At 25.0% G+C, this 17,839-nt stretch overlaps 5 protein-coding genes across 5 annotated transcripts in view; 4 read left to right on the forward strand and 1 right to left on the reverse strand.

The window, feature by feature from the left end:
* Phum_PHUM328010 (uncharacterized protein) overlaps positions 1-778 on the forward strand; it is a gene marked incomplete at both ends in the record, with an annotated part of 1,644 nt that extends 866 nt beyond the window's left edge. The window contains one exon of the mRNA XM_002427495.1: positions 7-778. Within this exon, the coding sequence (XP_002427540.1) occupies positions 7-778 (772 nt within the window). The remainder of the gene's footprint in view (positions 1-6) is intronic.
* A 2,351-nt stretch (positions 779-3,129) lies between these two features.
* On the reverse strand, positions 3,130-6,793 carry Phum_PHUM328120 (uncharacterized protein; the record flags this gene model as incomplete). Its single annotated transcript, XM_002427496.1, has 13 exons — positions 3,130-3,301; positions 3,366-3,548; positions 3,623-3,890; positions 4,001-4,290; positions 4,370-4,660; positions 4,757-4,990; positions 5,078-5,322; positions 5,398-5,548; positions 5,636-5,784; positions 5,861-6,062; positions 6,270-6,388; positions 6,469-6,610; positions 6,684-6,793. 13 exons carry the CDS (start codon positions 6,791-6,793, stop codon positions 3,130-3,132), a joined length of 2,556 nt encoding a protein of 851 aa, XP_002427541.1.
* A 1,105-nt stretch (positions 6,794-7,898) lies between these two features.
* Phum_PHUM328130 (WD repeat domain phosphoinositide-interacting protein, putative) lies at positions 7,899-9,744 on the forward strand (the record flags this gene model as incomplete). Its single annotated transcript, XM_002427497.1, has 6 exons — positions 7,899-7,965; positions 8,348-8,707; positions 8,832-9,022; positions 9,116-9,201; positions 9,325-9,548; positions 9,635-9,744. The coding sequence occupies 6 exons, from the start codon at positions 7,899-7,901 to the stop codon at positions 9,742-9,744; spliced, it is 1,038 nt and encodes a 345-aa protein (XP_002427542.1).
* Positions 9,745-11,360: 1,616 nt separating this feature from the next.
* Phum_PHUM328140 (enoyl-CoA hydratase, putative) lies at positions 11,361-12,722 on the forward strand (the record flags this gene model as incomplete). The annotated part of the gene is made up of 4 exons (XM_002427498.1): positions 11,361-11,430; positions 11,784-12,079; positions 12,191-12,395; positions 12,469-12,722. 4 exons carry the CDS (start codon positions 11,361-11,363, stop codon positions 12,720-12,722), a joined length of 825 nt encoding a protein of 274 aa, XP_002427543.1.
* A 1,551-nt stretch (positions 12,723-14,273) lies between these two features.
* Positions 14,274-16,061, forward strand: Phum_PHUM328150 (uncharacterized protein; the record flags this gene model as incomplete). Its single annotated transcript, XM_002427499.1, has 7 exons — positions 14,274-14,501; positions 14,594-14,850; positions 14,935-15,136; positions 15,204-15,404; positions 15,489-15,647; positions 15,716-15,840; positions 15,917-16,061. The coding sequence occupies 7 exons, from the start codon at positions 14,274-14,276 to the stop codon at positions 16,059-16,061; spliced, it is 1,317 nt and encodes a 438-aa protein (XP_002427544.1).
* Positions 16,062-17,839: the final 1,778 nt, after the last annotated feature.

A 17,839-nucleotide genomic window follows, 5' to 3' on the forward strand; every position in this document is an offset into this window, starting at 1 on the left:
AAATAGTTTTCTAATACACGAACCATTATTTTCAAGTCCTCCAATATTTCAACCAGTTTTTCACAACAGATTGGTTCCATCGAATGGTTTTTATGGCGATTTTAAATTTCCCACATTGAATCCAAATTCATGTTATGAAAATTCAAGTCTTTTCAGAGATAATTTAGAAATATCATCACGTGGAGAAGAAAATTCGGAAAACAATGTCGAAAACAAAACATCTTCGGATAAAGAAAAATCGTGTCAAAACGATGTTAAAAAGGCGCAAAATAATGCCGTGTCATTAGGCCATTACTACGGATCGAACAATTTGATACCGTGGGCATACAGTCCATTTTTCGTACCCGTCATATCGTATTTCGTTTCCAGAACTCCTGGACAATATTTAGGAAGGAGTCCATCAAACGTTCGATTGATAACGGAAAAAGACACCCGGGATAAAGTTAATAAAAATCCCGACGTTTTATCATCGCGTCCCGATAAAAATCAAACGAAATCCAACGGAAAAGAAAAGGAAAAAGATGAAATTTTACTATCTGAAGAATCCGCCAAAGGTGATTGGTTGGAACGTAATAATAATAATAATAATATAAAAGATAGTTGTGATAATACATCTTTTCCATCCGATAATGAAATAAATAATTATATATTAAATAAAAATAATAATAATAATAATGATAATTGGACGACATTGAATTCTGTTAAAAGTACAATATTGGTAACGGAAAAAATTCAAAATGAATTTGAAGGTATTTTTAAAAAAAAAATTCATGTTTAAACGTTTTGTCTTTTATTAATAATAATAATAATTTAAATTATAGATAAAATAAATGTGGAAAATAATAATAATAATAATAATAATAAGGTTGAAAATATAAAATTTATACATGGCGGAAATGATGATGACGATGATGATGATGATGATGTCGTTACGCAACATGAAAATTTTTCTAACGATAACGTTTACATAAATAATTCATTTATGGTAACAAATGATTAAATTATTATCATTATTATTAATTAATATTTTATTAAATTTATGTATATATTTTATGTATTTTTAGGATAAAAATTCAACATCTAATAGTGATCTATCGGTTATATTTTCATCGAATTCTAAAAAAACGTTATTGTACGTTCCACAATTTGAAAATTCAGACGATTCGCCACAAGGTTCGATTTGAATTATATTAATTAATTTATTTATTTATTTATTTTTTTTTTTTTACTTTTATTTATTTATTTATTTTATTTATTTCCCACGACAGAAATAATAAATTTAAACGATGAATGTTTGGATGATTTTCGTGAAATTGTTACATTATCATCAACCGAAATAAAAAAAATAATTGAAAATGAAACAATGGAAAAATCTCAACAAGATATTATTATTATCGAAACGAAAGATGATAAAATAAAAAAGGAAAATGAAAATTTTGTTGGAAAATTCGATGATGTTTTGGGTAAATTGAGTGAAAATTACGATATGAAAGATGATGAAAATAAATTATTATTATTATTACAAAATGATAATGAAGATAATAAAGATAATTTAAATATAAATACATTAAGGAATTCCATCAAAGGTTTTATTTATTTTATTTATTTAAATAAATTTTCTTTTTTTTTTTTTTTATTTAAATAAAAAATTTTTATTAAAGAAATTGTAGATTCTGTTGATGTATTAACATCATCAAAAATGGTGACGAAAAAAATAGAAAAAACAATAACAAATTCTTCAAATTCTTGTTTGAAAACTAAAACCCAAACGTTACGTACTAATATTAATAATAATAATAATAATAATAATAATAATAAGGAAAAAGTATCGAGTGGTATTAATAAAAAATACGATAAAGGAAAAAATGATTTGAAATTTATTAATAATAAAAAAAAACATTATTGTTCCACGCCGGAAAATATGACCGGAAGTAAAATGACGACAATGCCAAAAACTCAAAAAATTACAATGCGATCGGTTTCAACGATTCGAGGTAAACATAAACACACAAATTATTTATTTTATTTATTTATTTATTAATTAATAATTTTCATTATTAATAAAACTTTCACTCTCTCTCTCTTTTATTTAAAGGTTGTGAAAATTATAAAAATAATTTAAATTTATCAAAAGAAAATTCAAATAAAAAAGAAAATGACAAATCAAATTCTCAACGTCATACAATATTAATCGAAAAAGAAAACAAATTAAATTCTAAATATAAAAGATGATGATGATGATGATGATGATGATAATGATGATGATGATGATGATGATGATGACAATGCAAAAGATAAATAAAAATTCCCCAAAAAAAAAAAAAAAAAAAATTTTTATATATATATATTTAAATTTGAGATAAATTTTTTCATACCATTTATTATAATTTTAATTATAAACATACACGATTATTATTATTATTATTATTATGTATTGATTTTTTATACATTGTGATTTCATGTTAATTATATTTATTATCATTATTATTATTATTATTAATAAATTTTTCTTCTCGTTATAAAAAAATATATATGCAATGAGTCAGTCCTTTAATAACGATATCGGCAATCATTTATATTTTTAAAAATTAATATATATTAAATAATTATAATAATAATAATAATAATAATAATAATTATAATCAGTCTTTTATAGTCCCAGTAAAACAAACAAAAAAATTTAAAATAAATAATTTCCTATACTTAATCGGCTAAGATTTATAATATCGACAGTCTTTGTCTTTGTTTATTTAATTTAAATAAAAAAAAACCGTTAGATTGATAAAATAAATCAATTTCATTTAATAAAAATAATCGTTTTGTTATTGGAATGATGTACACGATTACATCATTTATTGAAAAAAAAAAAAAAAAATGTATAAATAAATATATATATATATATATACATAACAAAATTTATTAAAAACGATTTTAACCTGAGCAAACGATTATAATAAAAATTATTTATTAAAATTATTTATTATTCTTTTCTCTAAGGCACGAAATATATTTAATTAATTTTTTTTTTGAAATCTAAACTCGAATCCCCTTTTGTAAATATCTTAAATAATAATAACGACAAGTAATTTCCGTTTGAAAAAAAAAAAAAAATCCGTTTCCGGTTCCGGTTTAACGTTTTTTTTTCTTATTTCCCTCACTGGATTTAGATTGCGGACTAAAACTTATTCTACTCGGAAGTCTTTCGTGAAAACGTAAATAATTTTTAAAATCATTTTCCGTCGATGATTCCATCATTTCCCCATTCCTGATACCATCTTCTTCGTTTTGTACTTGATGAGACCTTATGGAAAAAAAATCATCATTATTATTATTACTCTTTTGGAAAATTTTACGTATAATCGTACCTGTTATTTGTTTTCAGTCTTTCCGAATCGAATAAACTCTCTTTTTCATCATCCTTTGATGGGATTTGAATACTTTCGGAAAATATCGGATTAAAATTTAGTAAAACGACTCCACGACTCGCCATCTTGTTTACTTCGTCGCAATTGACACTTTCGACATCATCCACATTATCATTTCTACGGCTGAGAAGTAATAATAATAATAATATTTGTTGTTTTATTCTTCTTTCATCTAAAAAGAGAAAATCGTCCTTTACCTTTGTTCTGGATTACCATTATTAGCCCATTGGGAAGAAGTCGAAGGACAATTCGATCGATCATCATCATCATCCTTCTGGAAAGTACTTTCATCTCTTCTCTGAGATTTAAATAATTCTTCATTTTTATCATCGATTTCGTTGTTTCCGTTCGGATTTTCCCCAACGGAATCCGTTGAATTATTTTTATAAAAAAAAACGCAATCCTCCTCTCCAGACTCCTCCATTTTGTTTTTTTCTCTTTCATTATTCATAAATAATAAATTTTCTAAAAAAAATCCGATTTTTTTTTAAATGCGTCGGAAGCTTAGGGGTGTAGGGGGAGGGAAGGGGGGGGGGGAGAAGACAAATTTTCAATCATGGCAATCCGTTACTCACGAGATTTCGTATATTTCGATATTTCGTTAAGTAATAATTTTCTATCGCCGGCTTTCAATAATAATAATTGACGAAGATGATTGACGACGTGGATTCTCGCGAGTGCAACGGCTCTCATGTAATAAACACCCAAAGTGAGAGCCATTATGACGATTCCGACGATTCCAGGTCTCGTTAAACAATATAAAAAATTAAATATAATCGAATCCCGATTCGTTAATATTTCATACAGTATGCTTTCGTACATGTATTTTTCACCGCGAAAAGGTCCGCAATTTGAAGTTTTGACTCTGGAAGAAAAAAAATAAAATTATCCCTCGGGAAATTTCCAAATGTAAAAAATATATAAAAGGTATTAATCCTCCTTACGAAGTGATTATATATCCGTAAGCAATAAAAACGCTGAAAAATGAACAAAATGCAATGCTGAGGTAAACCGTGTGAGCGTGAGCCGCTTTCCAAGGTTTTAAAAAAGGTTTGCAATTGTATATGGCTCCCCATTTTTTTATGTAAAAAGTTATGAATAATTTCACGGTGATGATGAGGGATAAAACGGGACTGAAATACAATCCGACGTAAAATAATGTTTGATTGTAAATAAGGTTCATCGTGCTTCTTGCTATGTCGAATTCGGGACAACCGATTCCTTCCCACATTTTTCTGAAATTGGGGAGAAAAAAAAAAAAAAAAAAAAATTTTCCCGTAAATTCATTGTATTAATTAATTTATGTTTAAACATGAATACAAAAACCTTACATGAAAATCCTAAATCTTATGAATTCCGATAGTGCCGTACCTATCAGACCGAAAATAAAATCTAAAAGTACGAGCCTGTACATGTCTTGACCTAAAATTGTTTCCCAACATTCTGATTCTGAGGAACGATTTAATCGAAATGCTACGACCACAGCTATGACGACAGCGTATAGGATAAACGTTCTTATTAACGTCATATATAGGGCTGTACTGGGTAGTTCAAATCCTTCGATGCTAGAAAAAAAATGGAATAATAATAATAATAATAATAATAATGAATCAAAGTTTAGGAATGATTTTTCCAAGGAAATGGAATCTTACTGAGCGATTAATGAAAATATTACGGGAGCAACAGCAATGACGATGGTCAATAACAACCACATCATCATTGTTGTTGCCGTATCGGCTGTTGTCATTTGTTGATCTAAATATGTCCACGAATACATTCCTCCAACGCCTAATAAAAACAGGAGAATTCCATTTAATGATAAACTAACGGCGGTGGTGTAAAAAGCGTGAGAACATGACTTTTTCCGTTTTGGCTGAGTCACTTCGTCCAAAAGTTCCTATAATCACAAAAAAGAACACAAAATGACCACGTGACCATGACCACGACAGAACCATTTATAAAATATTTATACCTTTATTTCAATGTAAATACTTTTAGATTTTAATTCTGCGGCTTGTCGCGTTGCTATACCAAAATCCCAACTGCAAAAAATTTTATTTGAAAAAGTATTATTTATTCCACCGGAAGTTTCGATGTAACATTTTCTATAGGAGACAGCGACACTAAAACATTATATACACATCGTCATTAGATAAATAGACATTTTTTTTTACAAATTACAATAAAAATGTTTCTTCTTCCTGATATACCTGATAAAAAGAAATAAGAATATGAGAACGTAAGATACTGCAGAAGTAAAAAAATACGAAGCTGGAATATTAAAATTGTAGCCTTCGAATAATTTCAAAGATGAGTTGGTGTAATATCCATAAAAAAGTATCGTGTTAGCCAGAAAACCCTAAATAATCAAATAAAATCATTTCCGGTTAAAATATTAACAAAACCGGATGTAAGTTAAATAATTAATTAATTACTTCTCCTGTGAATATATTGCCCAAACGAAATTCGCCATTGTCCTTATAAGGATCACTTCGCACCATTATTATCGCCAAGGATTTTACACGTTCGTTTCTAACCGAAAATGATTCATTTATATTTTGTGTTAAATTATTATTATCAATATTTACATATTGTGTGAATCGAAAAAGGAGTTGTGGTATCATTATGAAAAATAAACTGAAAATAAAAATTGAAATAATTTAAACGATTAATGGGTTGTAAAATATTTTAAAGCGTTTTTAACAAAATTGCCAAATAATAATAATAATAATAATTACATAATTGTGATAATATTGATATTAAAATGATAATAATAATAAATAATGAAAAGTGAGAAAAAAAAAAACTAACATTAAAAAAAAAATGCATGCATTTAGTAAGAACAATTTACGAAGAAATTTAAAATAACTTGCAACACTGCTTCCGAAATGTCCTTCGATAACTTTTAAACTCGAATACCAAAGTTCGAAATTTTTAAGAAAATTTTTTATAGAATTCAAAATCTGAAATTAAAAAAAAAATAAAATGATTTTAAATCGAAAAAAAATTAATAAATCATTTTTTTGTTTCATTCAAACAGTACCTTATTGAAAAAAAAACTGATTTTGTATTTTAACCTTTTAGAAAAACTTATTGCTTTCTTATCACAACTAATCGAACTGTTTAATTTTTTTTTTATCGATCGTTTTATTGTTAAACTTTCCGTCATAACTCTCAAGCTTTCCCTGCAACAATTTTTTTTTTAATTTTATGATAATTTTAATATAATGAATAGATTTTTTTTTTTTTTAAACTTACATTCTGTCATTATTAGACATAAGATTGTTTTCTAATAAGGGCTGATTTTGTTCTAAATGTCTAATTATTTCATCAGCCCTTTCCTCAATCAATGAACTTGATGATTCCATAATATAATCAACATCATTGCCAATAGTGCTACATGAAATTCTTCCAGTAACTGGAAAAAAAAAAAAAATATGATTAAAAATTTTTTTTAAATTTATAACCTTCCATTAAAAAAAAAAAATTTATATGATTAAAATTTTTTTTTTGTCTGTAATTTTACCACTGTTAAGCGAATGGAATGAATATCCAGGTGGTTTTTTAGATAAAACAACCCAGTTTTTTTGTAGACTTCTGCTTTGACGCTTGGTAAAGGCAAAATCAGACATAAGTTTATTTGCTTGTTCATCTTTTCCCCCATTTGGTATATTGTCTTGCATTTCATGAATAAATAACCAAAAATAATAAAACCTACAAAAAATTTGAGCAAATGAAAAATTATAATAATTAAATAAAATAAAACATATTGTGAGAATTTTACCAGTCTCAAAAAAGTCTGTTTTCTGCACAGTCCTTTGACACAATAAAAAATTTTTTTTTTTTTTTAAATTTTATGCACACACCACATTAAATAAAACAAGTAATAATAAAAATATTGCCGAACGTTGATAATTTCACAAAAACAAATCAAAGGTCAACGACCCATTAAAAATTAATTAAAATAAACATTTTTTTTTCTTTTTTTAACAGTAACGTATATTGAATAATTGATTTAAAAGTTTTAGGAATGTGAAAAAGCGTAACGTACTGATTCACACGCTCTTACAGTCATATGAATTATACAAATTTGCAAACAGGTTTGATAACGAATTATTTTATCAAATATAACCAACTGTGTACTGTTTACCCTTAAGGGTATCGAGTATAATTAATTTATATTACTTGAAATTGGCACAATGGTAAATAATTATAAAAATATAATTAATTAAAATACGCGATAATTTAAAAAGTTTTATTAATAATTTATTATTTAGTCATTTTCAGGGAGATGTGTAAAATTAAAAAAAAAAAAAAAAAAAAAAAAAAACTTTTGGTCGTAAATGATTTAGTAAAAAAAGGTTTTAAGTTTTCAAACGTGGTAAAATGTTAAGTTGGCCAACTGTAGACAACAAATGTCGACTGTACTAATGTTTTGTTATTGTGTCGATTTTAAATATAATTTAAACAAAAATGAATTTGAGTGTTAACAATCCGCATAAAAATGGATTATTATTCGCTGGATTTAATCAAGATCAAGGTAAAAAAAAAAACGATATAATCTTTGTGATGTATTTTCGTCTGTTGTTGCTTTCTGTTGAAGATTTAGAAAAAAGTTTTGCGGTAAGAAATGTTAAATTACTGCATCGGCTTTTTTTTTTTTTTTTTTTAAGGATGTTTTATTATTTAAGAAATTATTCAACGAATATAATTTTAAAATAAAATTCTTTATTATATCATAATTAATAATTATTATTTTTAATTTAAAATATGCTTTAAAATTACACATCACTCGTTTTTTCTTTTCTTTTTTTTTACTTTATAAACATGGTATTCATTTATGAAAACATTTTGAAGGTAAATAAACAGCTGTTAAGGTATCATTCATTTAATAGAAAGAGTTAAAATTTTTTTTTTTTTAGGGTGCTTTGCTTGCGGTATGGAAAATGGCTTTCGCGTATATAATTGCGATCCATTAAAAGAAAAAGAACGACAGGATTTTGTCGATGGAGGGTTAAGTTATGTTGAAATGCTATTTCGTTGCAATTATTTAGCCTTAGTAGGTGGAGGTCCCTGTCCCAAATATCCTCCCAATAGAGTAATGGTTTGGGATGACCTTAAAAAGCAAACTGTCATTGCCTTAGAATTTAATGCTCCTGTTAAGGCAGTTCGTTTAAGAAGAGATAGAATTGTTGTAGTATTAGAAGGTGTCATTAAAGTTTACACATTTACACAACATCCTCAACAGCTTCACGTTTTCGAAACAAATTCAAATCCTAAAGGTGAGATTATGTAATTACCTATTTTACATAAAAATTATTTCAAATTTATATACTTACTGTGTGCGACTAATAAAATTTTAATTAATTTTTTGTTATTTGCATTGATTTTTTGTGCCTTTTTTAGGACTTTGTGTTTTATGCCCCAGTAGCATCAATTCATTACTAGCTTTTCCTAGTCGTAAAACTGGCCATGTGCAGTTAGTTGATTTAGCAAACACTGACAGACCTCCAATAGATATTCCTGCTCATGAATCACCTTTATCTGCAATTTCATTAAATCATGGGGGAACAAGAATAGCAACAGCTGGACAAAAGGTAACTTGAAGAATTTTTAGATAAAATTTTCCTGAAAAAAAAAGATAATTAAAATAAATAATAAATTATTCAAAAAAATTTTATTTATAACAGGGCACACTAATTAGGGTTTTTGATACATCAACAGGTTGTAAAATTACAGAACTGAGGAGAGGTGCAAATGCTGCAGATATTTATTGGTAAAAAAAAAATTAATGTTTTAAGTATTCGTTAATTCAAAAATTTCAAATAATTTTTTTTATCGAATAAAACTGTACCATAACAGAAATTTAATTTTTTTTTTTTTTTTTTGTATTTTTCAGCATTAATTTTAATCAAGATTCATCTCTTTTGTGTGTGTCATCTGATCATGGAACGATTCATGTATTCGGTGTTGAAGATTCAAAATTAAATAAACAATCAAGTTTAGCATCTGCCACATTCCTTCCCAAATATTTTAATAGCAAATGGAGTTTTTGTAGGTTTCAAGTTCCAGGAGGTCCCAAAAGTATTTGTGCATTCGGTCAAGACAATAAATCTGTCATAGGTATGTACTTGCCATTTGTTTGCCATATTTTTCTTCCCAAAATAAATGGTTATTGTAAAATAAAAATTTTTTTTTGTTTGTTTCAGTCGTTTGTTCCGATGGTAGTTTTTACAAATTTGTATTCGATAGCAAAGGAGAATGTTGTAGAGATGTAAGTGCTCAATTTTTGGACATGACAGATGATAAATTATCCTGATCACCCTTTTAAATTTGTTTTTTATTAAACTGGTTAATGTCATAGACTCTCCAATTCGAATGTTTATTTTATAATTTTAAAAAAATGAGTCACATGTCGATTAAAAAAAAAAAAATTCAATCAAATCGAATGATGAATGAATCAAATTTTAATAAAGCAAAAAAAAAAAAAAAATTGAATTAGTTTTTTTTTTTTTTTTCAAAGTCTGAACAAGCTTAATTAATTATATTTTTAGCTTTAATGCTTATATCCAAATATATTCAATGCTTGGAAAAATAAAAAATGAAATAAAATGAAATGAATGATTATGGTAGTCGATAACAAATTTTTATGTATTTTGTATTAATTTTTTTTTTTTTTTTTAATATTTGTTTTTTGAAATTCACATAAACAAATATTTATTTATTTATTTATTTAATTTAATTTAATTTTTGCATATTTAGAAATGACGAGGAAAAATATTTATTACATTATTAAAACAAGTCTAATTGTTATTTTGAAGAGAAATATTTATATAAAATGTACCACCTGAACACAATTTTATTTTAATATAAATATATATAATTTAAAATATTTAATTAAATGTTTTATCAACTGTGTGGCAAAAAGTAAATAAAATAAAATGAATAAAAAAAAAGAAAAATCAGTATTTAAAAATTTATAAATTATTTTTTTTTTAAAAAAAAAAAAAAACTTATTTGTTATATATTTTTTTGTTTTCTTTTATACTGTTTTTTTTTTTTTACAATAAAATTAAAAATGTTATTATTATTATTATTATTATTATTATTAAAGGAAATTATTATAAACTTTTTTTTTATTTGTTTTTTTTTTAATATTATTTATTTATATTTGTGAGAAGAAGTAATAAAAATGTGCCTCGGCATGACAAAAATTAATTTTTATAGTAATTTATTAATATTTAATATAAAGTCTGATAGTGTATTTAAAAATGATTAAAAAGAATTTTTTTTATTTTATTTTATTTTAATTTAAATGTTTTAATATTATCTGTAATATTATATATAAATAAATAAATAAATAAATAAAAGAAAAAAAATTACAAATTTTTCAATAGATTTTTTTTATTTTTTTTTTTCAAAAATAAACGAATCCGTTAAATAATTATGTCCATTTTAAAATAAATAAATAAATTATCCTATTTTTTATGAAATATTTAAAAAAATATATATTTTAAACAATTAATTTTAAATAATTATAAGTGTTCAACTTCTTGTTTCAAATTTTTTGTTTACATTTTATTAAATATGGAGGAAGTGCTAGAATTTGCTAGAAAGACTTTTTTTTCAGAAAAACGAATTTTCTAATACTTTTATTGAGATAAAAACATTTTATTAATAAATAATGATAATTAAACGCTTTCCCCCCCCCCTCATTCCACAATTTTCACTTTGACAAACTTCATATAAAAGGAATTTATAAATAATTTAATAGTTGTCGTCTTCCTACGGTCCTGATTATTACAGTTTTAAACTTTGTATTACTGTTACGTAAGACATTGATAAGCGTTAAAAAAAAAATAGGCAATGAAATTACTGAGAACAGCCTTAGTTACATCGTCAGACCAGTTTTATACTGAATTGTAGGTAACAATCATGGCTGTTAACGCTTTACGTTTATTTTTAACTAAAACCGTACAAACTCAATCTGGGAATAAAATATCTCGTGCTGTTTTTGTAAGGTTTGCAAGCACATGTAAGTTTTTTTTTAATTTTAAGTTTATTTTTATCAAAACTTTTTTTCTTTTATTAAAATGGTTTAACTGTTTAAATATGAAAGGAATAACCGGCGACCTATTCAAGGCTAAATAAAACTTGTTCGAGCAGTAGCGAATATTATAATAAAAATATTCAAGTTGAAAATTATTAAAAATAATTATTTTCAATAGTTTATCCTGAATATTTAAATTATCAGATAATGTTATAATTTAATTTTATGAATCAATCCTTGTCGTTATTAATTATTATTGATAAATTTAATTTTAGGTGATCAACAATATGAATTTATTAAAACCGAAGCTGTTGGAAAACAAAAATCTGTTGGCTTGATAACTCTCAATCGTCCAAAAGCATTGAATGCTTTATGTAAAGGACTCATTGATGATTTAAATGCCGCTTTGGACAAGTACGAAGAAGATGATCAGATTAAAGCTGTTGTTCTTACGGGAAGTGAAAAAGCCTTCGCTGCTGGTGCTGATATTAAAGAAATGAAAGATATGGTATTTTCTGATTGTGCTAAAGGAAAATTATTACAAAATTGGGCGAGAATAACTCAATTTAAAAAACCAACCATAGCTGCTGTCAATGGTTATGCTGTGAGTGATAAAAATTTTATCATTAAATTACATTTCTAAAATGCTGCTGTAATGTCGAGTTAAAAAAAAAAAAAAAAACTCTTATAAATTTGTATTTTTATTTATTTTCAGTTGGGAGGAGGATGTGAATTGGCCATGATGTGCGATATAATATATGCTGGTGCGAAAGCAAGATTTGGACAACCGGAAATCAAAATAGGTACCATTCCAGGAGTAGGTGGTACTCAAAGATTAACAAGAGCAGTGGGAAAATCGAATGCCATGGAAATGTGTTTGACAGGAGATCAAATTACAGCTGAAGATGCTAAAGCAATGGGTAAATTATTTTAAATAAATAATTATAAATAAAATATAAACAGAACTTTTAAAAAATAATTTTTTATTTTCAGGTTTGGTCAGTAAGATTTACCCTCCGGAAGAACTCGTGAACAAAGCGATAGAATTAGGCGATAAAATAGCAGATTGCTCTCCATTAGTTGTCTTAATGTGCAAAGAGGCTGTTAATAGAGCTTTTGAAACAACTTTACAAGAAGGATTATATTTTGAAAAGAGAATGTTCAATGCTACTTTTGCTACGCATGATCGTAAAGAAGGAATGACAGCATTTGTTGAAAAAAGACCACCAAATTTTAAAAATGAATAATAATTTTTTTGGTTTTATAATTATGTGTTCATCATCACTGCAGTAAAAAATTAAAGTATTAAAAAAAAAAAAAGAAAAGATTAATACATATAAAAATATTATTATCTGTCACGCATCTTTTATACAATATCGAGTGTTAAATAATATCTATTTTTTATATAAAAAAAAAAAAAAAAGAATTATTTATAAAAAATTGTTTTTGTATATATTTGACAAACATTTACTTTACAATTTTTATTATTTCCTTTCAAACTTATTAAAATAAATTAAAATATTTATCCTAATTTTAAAAATTAAATTAATTATTTTAATAATACATATGAAAATAAAAATCGTCTACCAGCAAAGTGCAACACATCATAATAATATCATATTAATTTTTTTTTATATATATTCGATTTACAATTAAATAAAAAGCAATTTTCCTAATAAAATTATTGGAATGAAATTACACCAAATTATTAATTTTTTATCATAAATATTTTTTTTTTTTTTTTTTCTCTAACTATTCATTTCATTTTTGACGGTGAAATATTTGTTTTTTTATTCGACACATTCGAAAAGTGTTTTTTTTTATTCTTCTGAGTCTTCAGATTCACTAAGGCTATCTTGATCATAATCATTATTCTCAAGCCCATCAGTCTCTGCCTCTATTAAGACTTCTATTGATATACTCACATTTAAAATCTAAAAAAATAGTAATTGTAAATATAATTAATGTTTGTTATATTTAATTAAATCCATATCCTTATGAATCGAATCCATGCCTATCTAGATTTTTATTGAAAATACTCACATTTAAAATCTGAAAATAAAAATTATAAAAAAAATTAGACATTTACATGTAAAAATTTGCACAAGTAATGCACAAACGTAAAAAAACAATTACATTTACAACAAAAAAAAAAAACCAACTTTTTTATTTATAAATATATTTATATGTAATAAAAATATAAGTACCATTGATCCGATCATTACTAAATACGGCAATCGAATTTTTGATTTCCATGCAAGACGCATTAAAAAAATTAAAGCTTTGTGAAAGGCAAAATAATTGTCAGAAATTAAATTAACAATAGGCATTCTATAACATCTTATTGGACTAATTAAGGTTGAGAACTGAATCAGATGTAAATACATAATATAAACATTTAATGCAAATATGTAGCATTACGTTAAATTAATGGTTCGTAACACCATTCATAAAAGCATTAAATTTTTTTAACGGATGCATTGATGACAAATTTTTATATCTCAAAGCATTTTCTTTTTTTTTTTTTTTTCCTACTATTTTAAGAACCATACAACAACACTATTTAATCAAAAAAATTTTTTTCCCTTTTGACGTGGCACCAGAATTCCGTGACACTTATCAGTATAATTTTTTTATTTTTTACTTTTTCGAAAGTATCTAAGTATTGAATTTATTATTAATTATTTTAATTATCAGTAATCAATCAGTTATTCATGAAGCATTTTAATTATTGTTTTAAAAATATTTTTAATAAATTAGTTACTTCAGAATCTGTTATAACTAAATTTTATTCCGCCATGGCAGCTAATAATTTGATTGCTATATGTCAAATGACTTCCACCAATGATAAGGAAAAAAATTTTCAAATTGTCGAATCTCTGGTGACCGAAGCTAAAAAAGCGAATGCAAAAATTGCATTTTTGCCCGAAGCATGCGATTTTGTCGGCTCTTCTAAAGCTGAAACCATTACTTTGGCTGAAACTCTGGATGGACCTTTGGTGGCCAAGTATAAAAATTTGGCGAAGGTCTCTTGAAAAAAAAAAAAAAAAAAAAAAATTTACACCCTCAATATTTAGCTTGTTGTAAAAATTAGTAATAAAGATTCGTGACTTTATAGAGTTTGAAAATTTGGATTTCGCTAGGGGGTATTCACGAGTCTTATACAAAGTCTAAATTATACAACACTCATTTAATGATTAACGACCAAGGAAATATTGTTGGTAAATACAGCAAGATACATTTATTTGATGTAGAAATCCCAGAACAAAATGTAAGATTAATGGAATCAAGTTATGTTGAAAAAGGGAAAAGTATAACTAATCCAATTTCAACTCCTGTTGGTAATGTTGGCCTGGCTATTTGTTATGACATGAGGTAAAAATTTTTAAAAAAAATTTTTTCTTTATTAACAAAATACAAAACTTCTTCTATATTCTTTTTCTTTTTTTTTTCTCAAAGATTTTCAGAATTGAGTATTGTATTAGCAAGACTAGGAGCTCAAATTTTAACATTTCCTTCGGCATTTACATTCGCTACGGGAGCCAGTCATTGGGAAACCATTTTAAAAGCTAGGGCTGTAGAAACTCAATGTTATGTTGTGGCAGCTGCACAAGTAGGATCTCACAATGATAAAAGAACATCATGGGGACATTCAATGGTGGTGAGTGCCATCAATTTAAACCATGATTGTTACTTTTTTTTCTTTCATTTTTAACTACATTCACTAGGTTGATCCATGGGGTAAAATAATTGCTCAATGTTCAGATGGTCCTGGAATCGCAGTTACATCCATTAACATAAATTATTTAGAAAAAGTTCGTTTGAGTATGCCTGTATGGAATCATAGAAGATATGATTTATATCCTTCAATGATTGCTTTAGGTCAACATCATTTTAATTCCGATAAGGATTTTTACACTTTTGGCCAAGTAAATTATATTATTTTTAAATTTTTTCATTTCCATCATTTTGAAATAGAATATTGTTTACAATAATTTTTTATACCCTTTTAGGTTAAAATAAGTAAAGATACAGTTTTTTACAAGACAAATTTATCATTTGCTTTTACGAATAAAAAATGCGTAGTTCCAGGTCATGTATTAGTTGCTCCAATTAGAGAAGTTAAATTATTTTCAGAATTGACATCTGAAGAAGTTGCAGATTTATTTCAGGTTTTAATTTTCTCTTTAATTTTCTTTCATTTCCTTCAAAAATTTAAATTTTTTTTTTCGATTTTAAGGTTACTCAAAAAGTAGCAAAAGTAATGAGTCAAATTCATAATACAGAATCATCGACAATTGTTGTTCAAGATGGTCCAGATGCTGGACAGACAATAAAACACGTTCACGTTCACATTTTACCCAGGTTTGATGAAAACCTCAGAATAATTAATTAATTCATTTATTTAAAATTAAATAAGAAAAAAAATTTTTTTTTTTAGAAAACCGTTAGATTTTGCAAGGAACGATGACATTTACACAGAACTCAGTAATCACGACAAGGGAGAAAATATAAAATGGAGGACCGAAGAAGAAATGGAAGTCGAAGCATGTAATATAAAAAAAGTCTTTGAATCCACAACGTAGATTATTTTTGGTTGGATTAACGATAATCCAAAAAACAAATAACAAATAGTATAATTTGATTTATTTAAATTAGTTCAAATTGAAACCTAAACTTAATTATAATTTATTTTTTTAATGGAAGCAAAAATTTTCTTTTTTTCACTAAACGACTTACTATAGTTTTCCTATATTAAATAAAGATCTGATTGAACCGAATAAGGGATGAGGAGAAGGGTGATGGAAGGGGGTGAAGGAAGGAGGGTGGGATACATACAAACAAACATTTTGAAATTTAATAAAAAAAATTTATAAAAAAAAAATTATATTCATAATGGTCGTTCGTTACATTATTAGAAAATAAAAAAAAAACTGAGTACAGAATAAATGAAGATTATTATTATTATTATTTTTTTTTTAATATATAAAAATAAATAAATAAATTTAAAATATATAAAAACATATTTTTTTTTTTATCAATCAATTACGGTTTACACATTTTATTTATTTATTTATTTATTTATTATTATTATTCGGAAAATTAAAAATAATTAAACTTATTCGAATGAATGAATAAAAAAACTTTCCATAATCATTATTATTATTATTTTTTTAATTTTATTCTCTTGTGATTTGCCGAAGGTTTTTTTAACATTATTTTTTATTAAATTAATAATAATAATAATAAATTACATAATAATAAAGATTTTTTAATTTTTTTTTTTTTTTTTTTATTATCATCATTTTTATTAATTTATCAGGTACAAAAATTTCTTATTAATATTATTATTATTATTATTAAAAACAGGCAAATCTTCTTCTTCTAATAAATTTTCACACGTGTAATAATAATACTGTTGTTATCATAATAATAATTATAAAAATAATTTTTTTAAATTTTAAATTATAATAATTTAATACATAAATTAATTAAACATTGATCACAATAAATAAAATGACAATCGGTAAAATTATTAAAAAACAATTTAGTAATAAATTATTTTCCATAAAAAATAAAATAAAATAAAAAATATAATAATAATAATAATAATAATAATAATAATAATAATAAATAATTCAAAGCAAAACATTTAAAACGACCTTTTTGCTTTATCTAAATTGTTTTTTTTTTTTTTTTTTTTTAAATTATTATTATTATTATTATTATCTCGATTGTTTGCTTTTTGTACGAAAATAATTAATTACTAAATAAATAAATAAAAACATAATTTTTAATAAATTTTTTTTTTCATTTTGTTTTTTTGCTTTGAATGTTGTTATAAACATTTTTCTCTCTCCGTCTCCTTCTTCCCCTTTCCCCTTCCCCCCACCCCACCCCCCCATTATTATAATTTAATTCATCCCCTTAATTATTAATAATAATGATAAAAACAAAAAATGAAAAAAATATCCTCTTGTATATATTTATATAAAAAAAATAATAAATAATAATAATAATAATAAATAAATAAATAAATACAAAAATACAATCGAATAATAATAATAATAATATGTACGAAATTAATTTCCCCCCCCCCTCAAAAAAAATAAAAAAAATTGATTTGAATAAAAAAATAATTCAAAAAATTTTCAACTTTTTCCCTTTTTTTCCTCCCCTCTCCCCTTTTCCCTCCTCCTCCTATCCTCTACGCTCCCTTTCTCCCCATCCCCACCACACCCGACCCCCCCCCAGTTTATTTCCCTACAAAAATAAAAAATAAAATAAAATAAAAATAATTGTTTGGGTAAACGTTATCGTTACCATGCAAAATCTCAAATTTTCAATTTTTTTTTTAAACAAA

Source organism: Pediculus humanus, genomic scaffold (genome assembly GCF_000006295.1).
Source record: "Pediculus humanus corporis 1103172107734 genomic scaffold, whole genome shotgun sequence".
Classification (NCBI taxonomy): Eukaryota; Metazoa; Arthropoda; class Insecta; order Psocodea; family Pediculidae; genus Pediculus; species Pediculus humanus.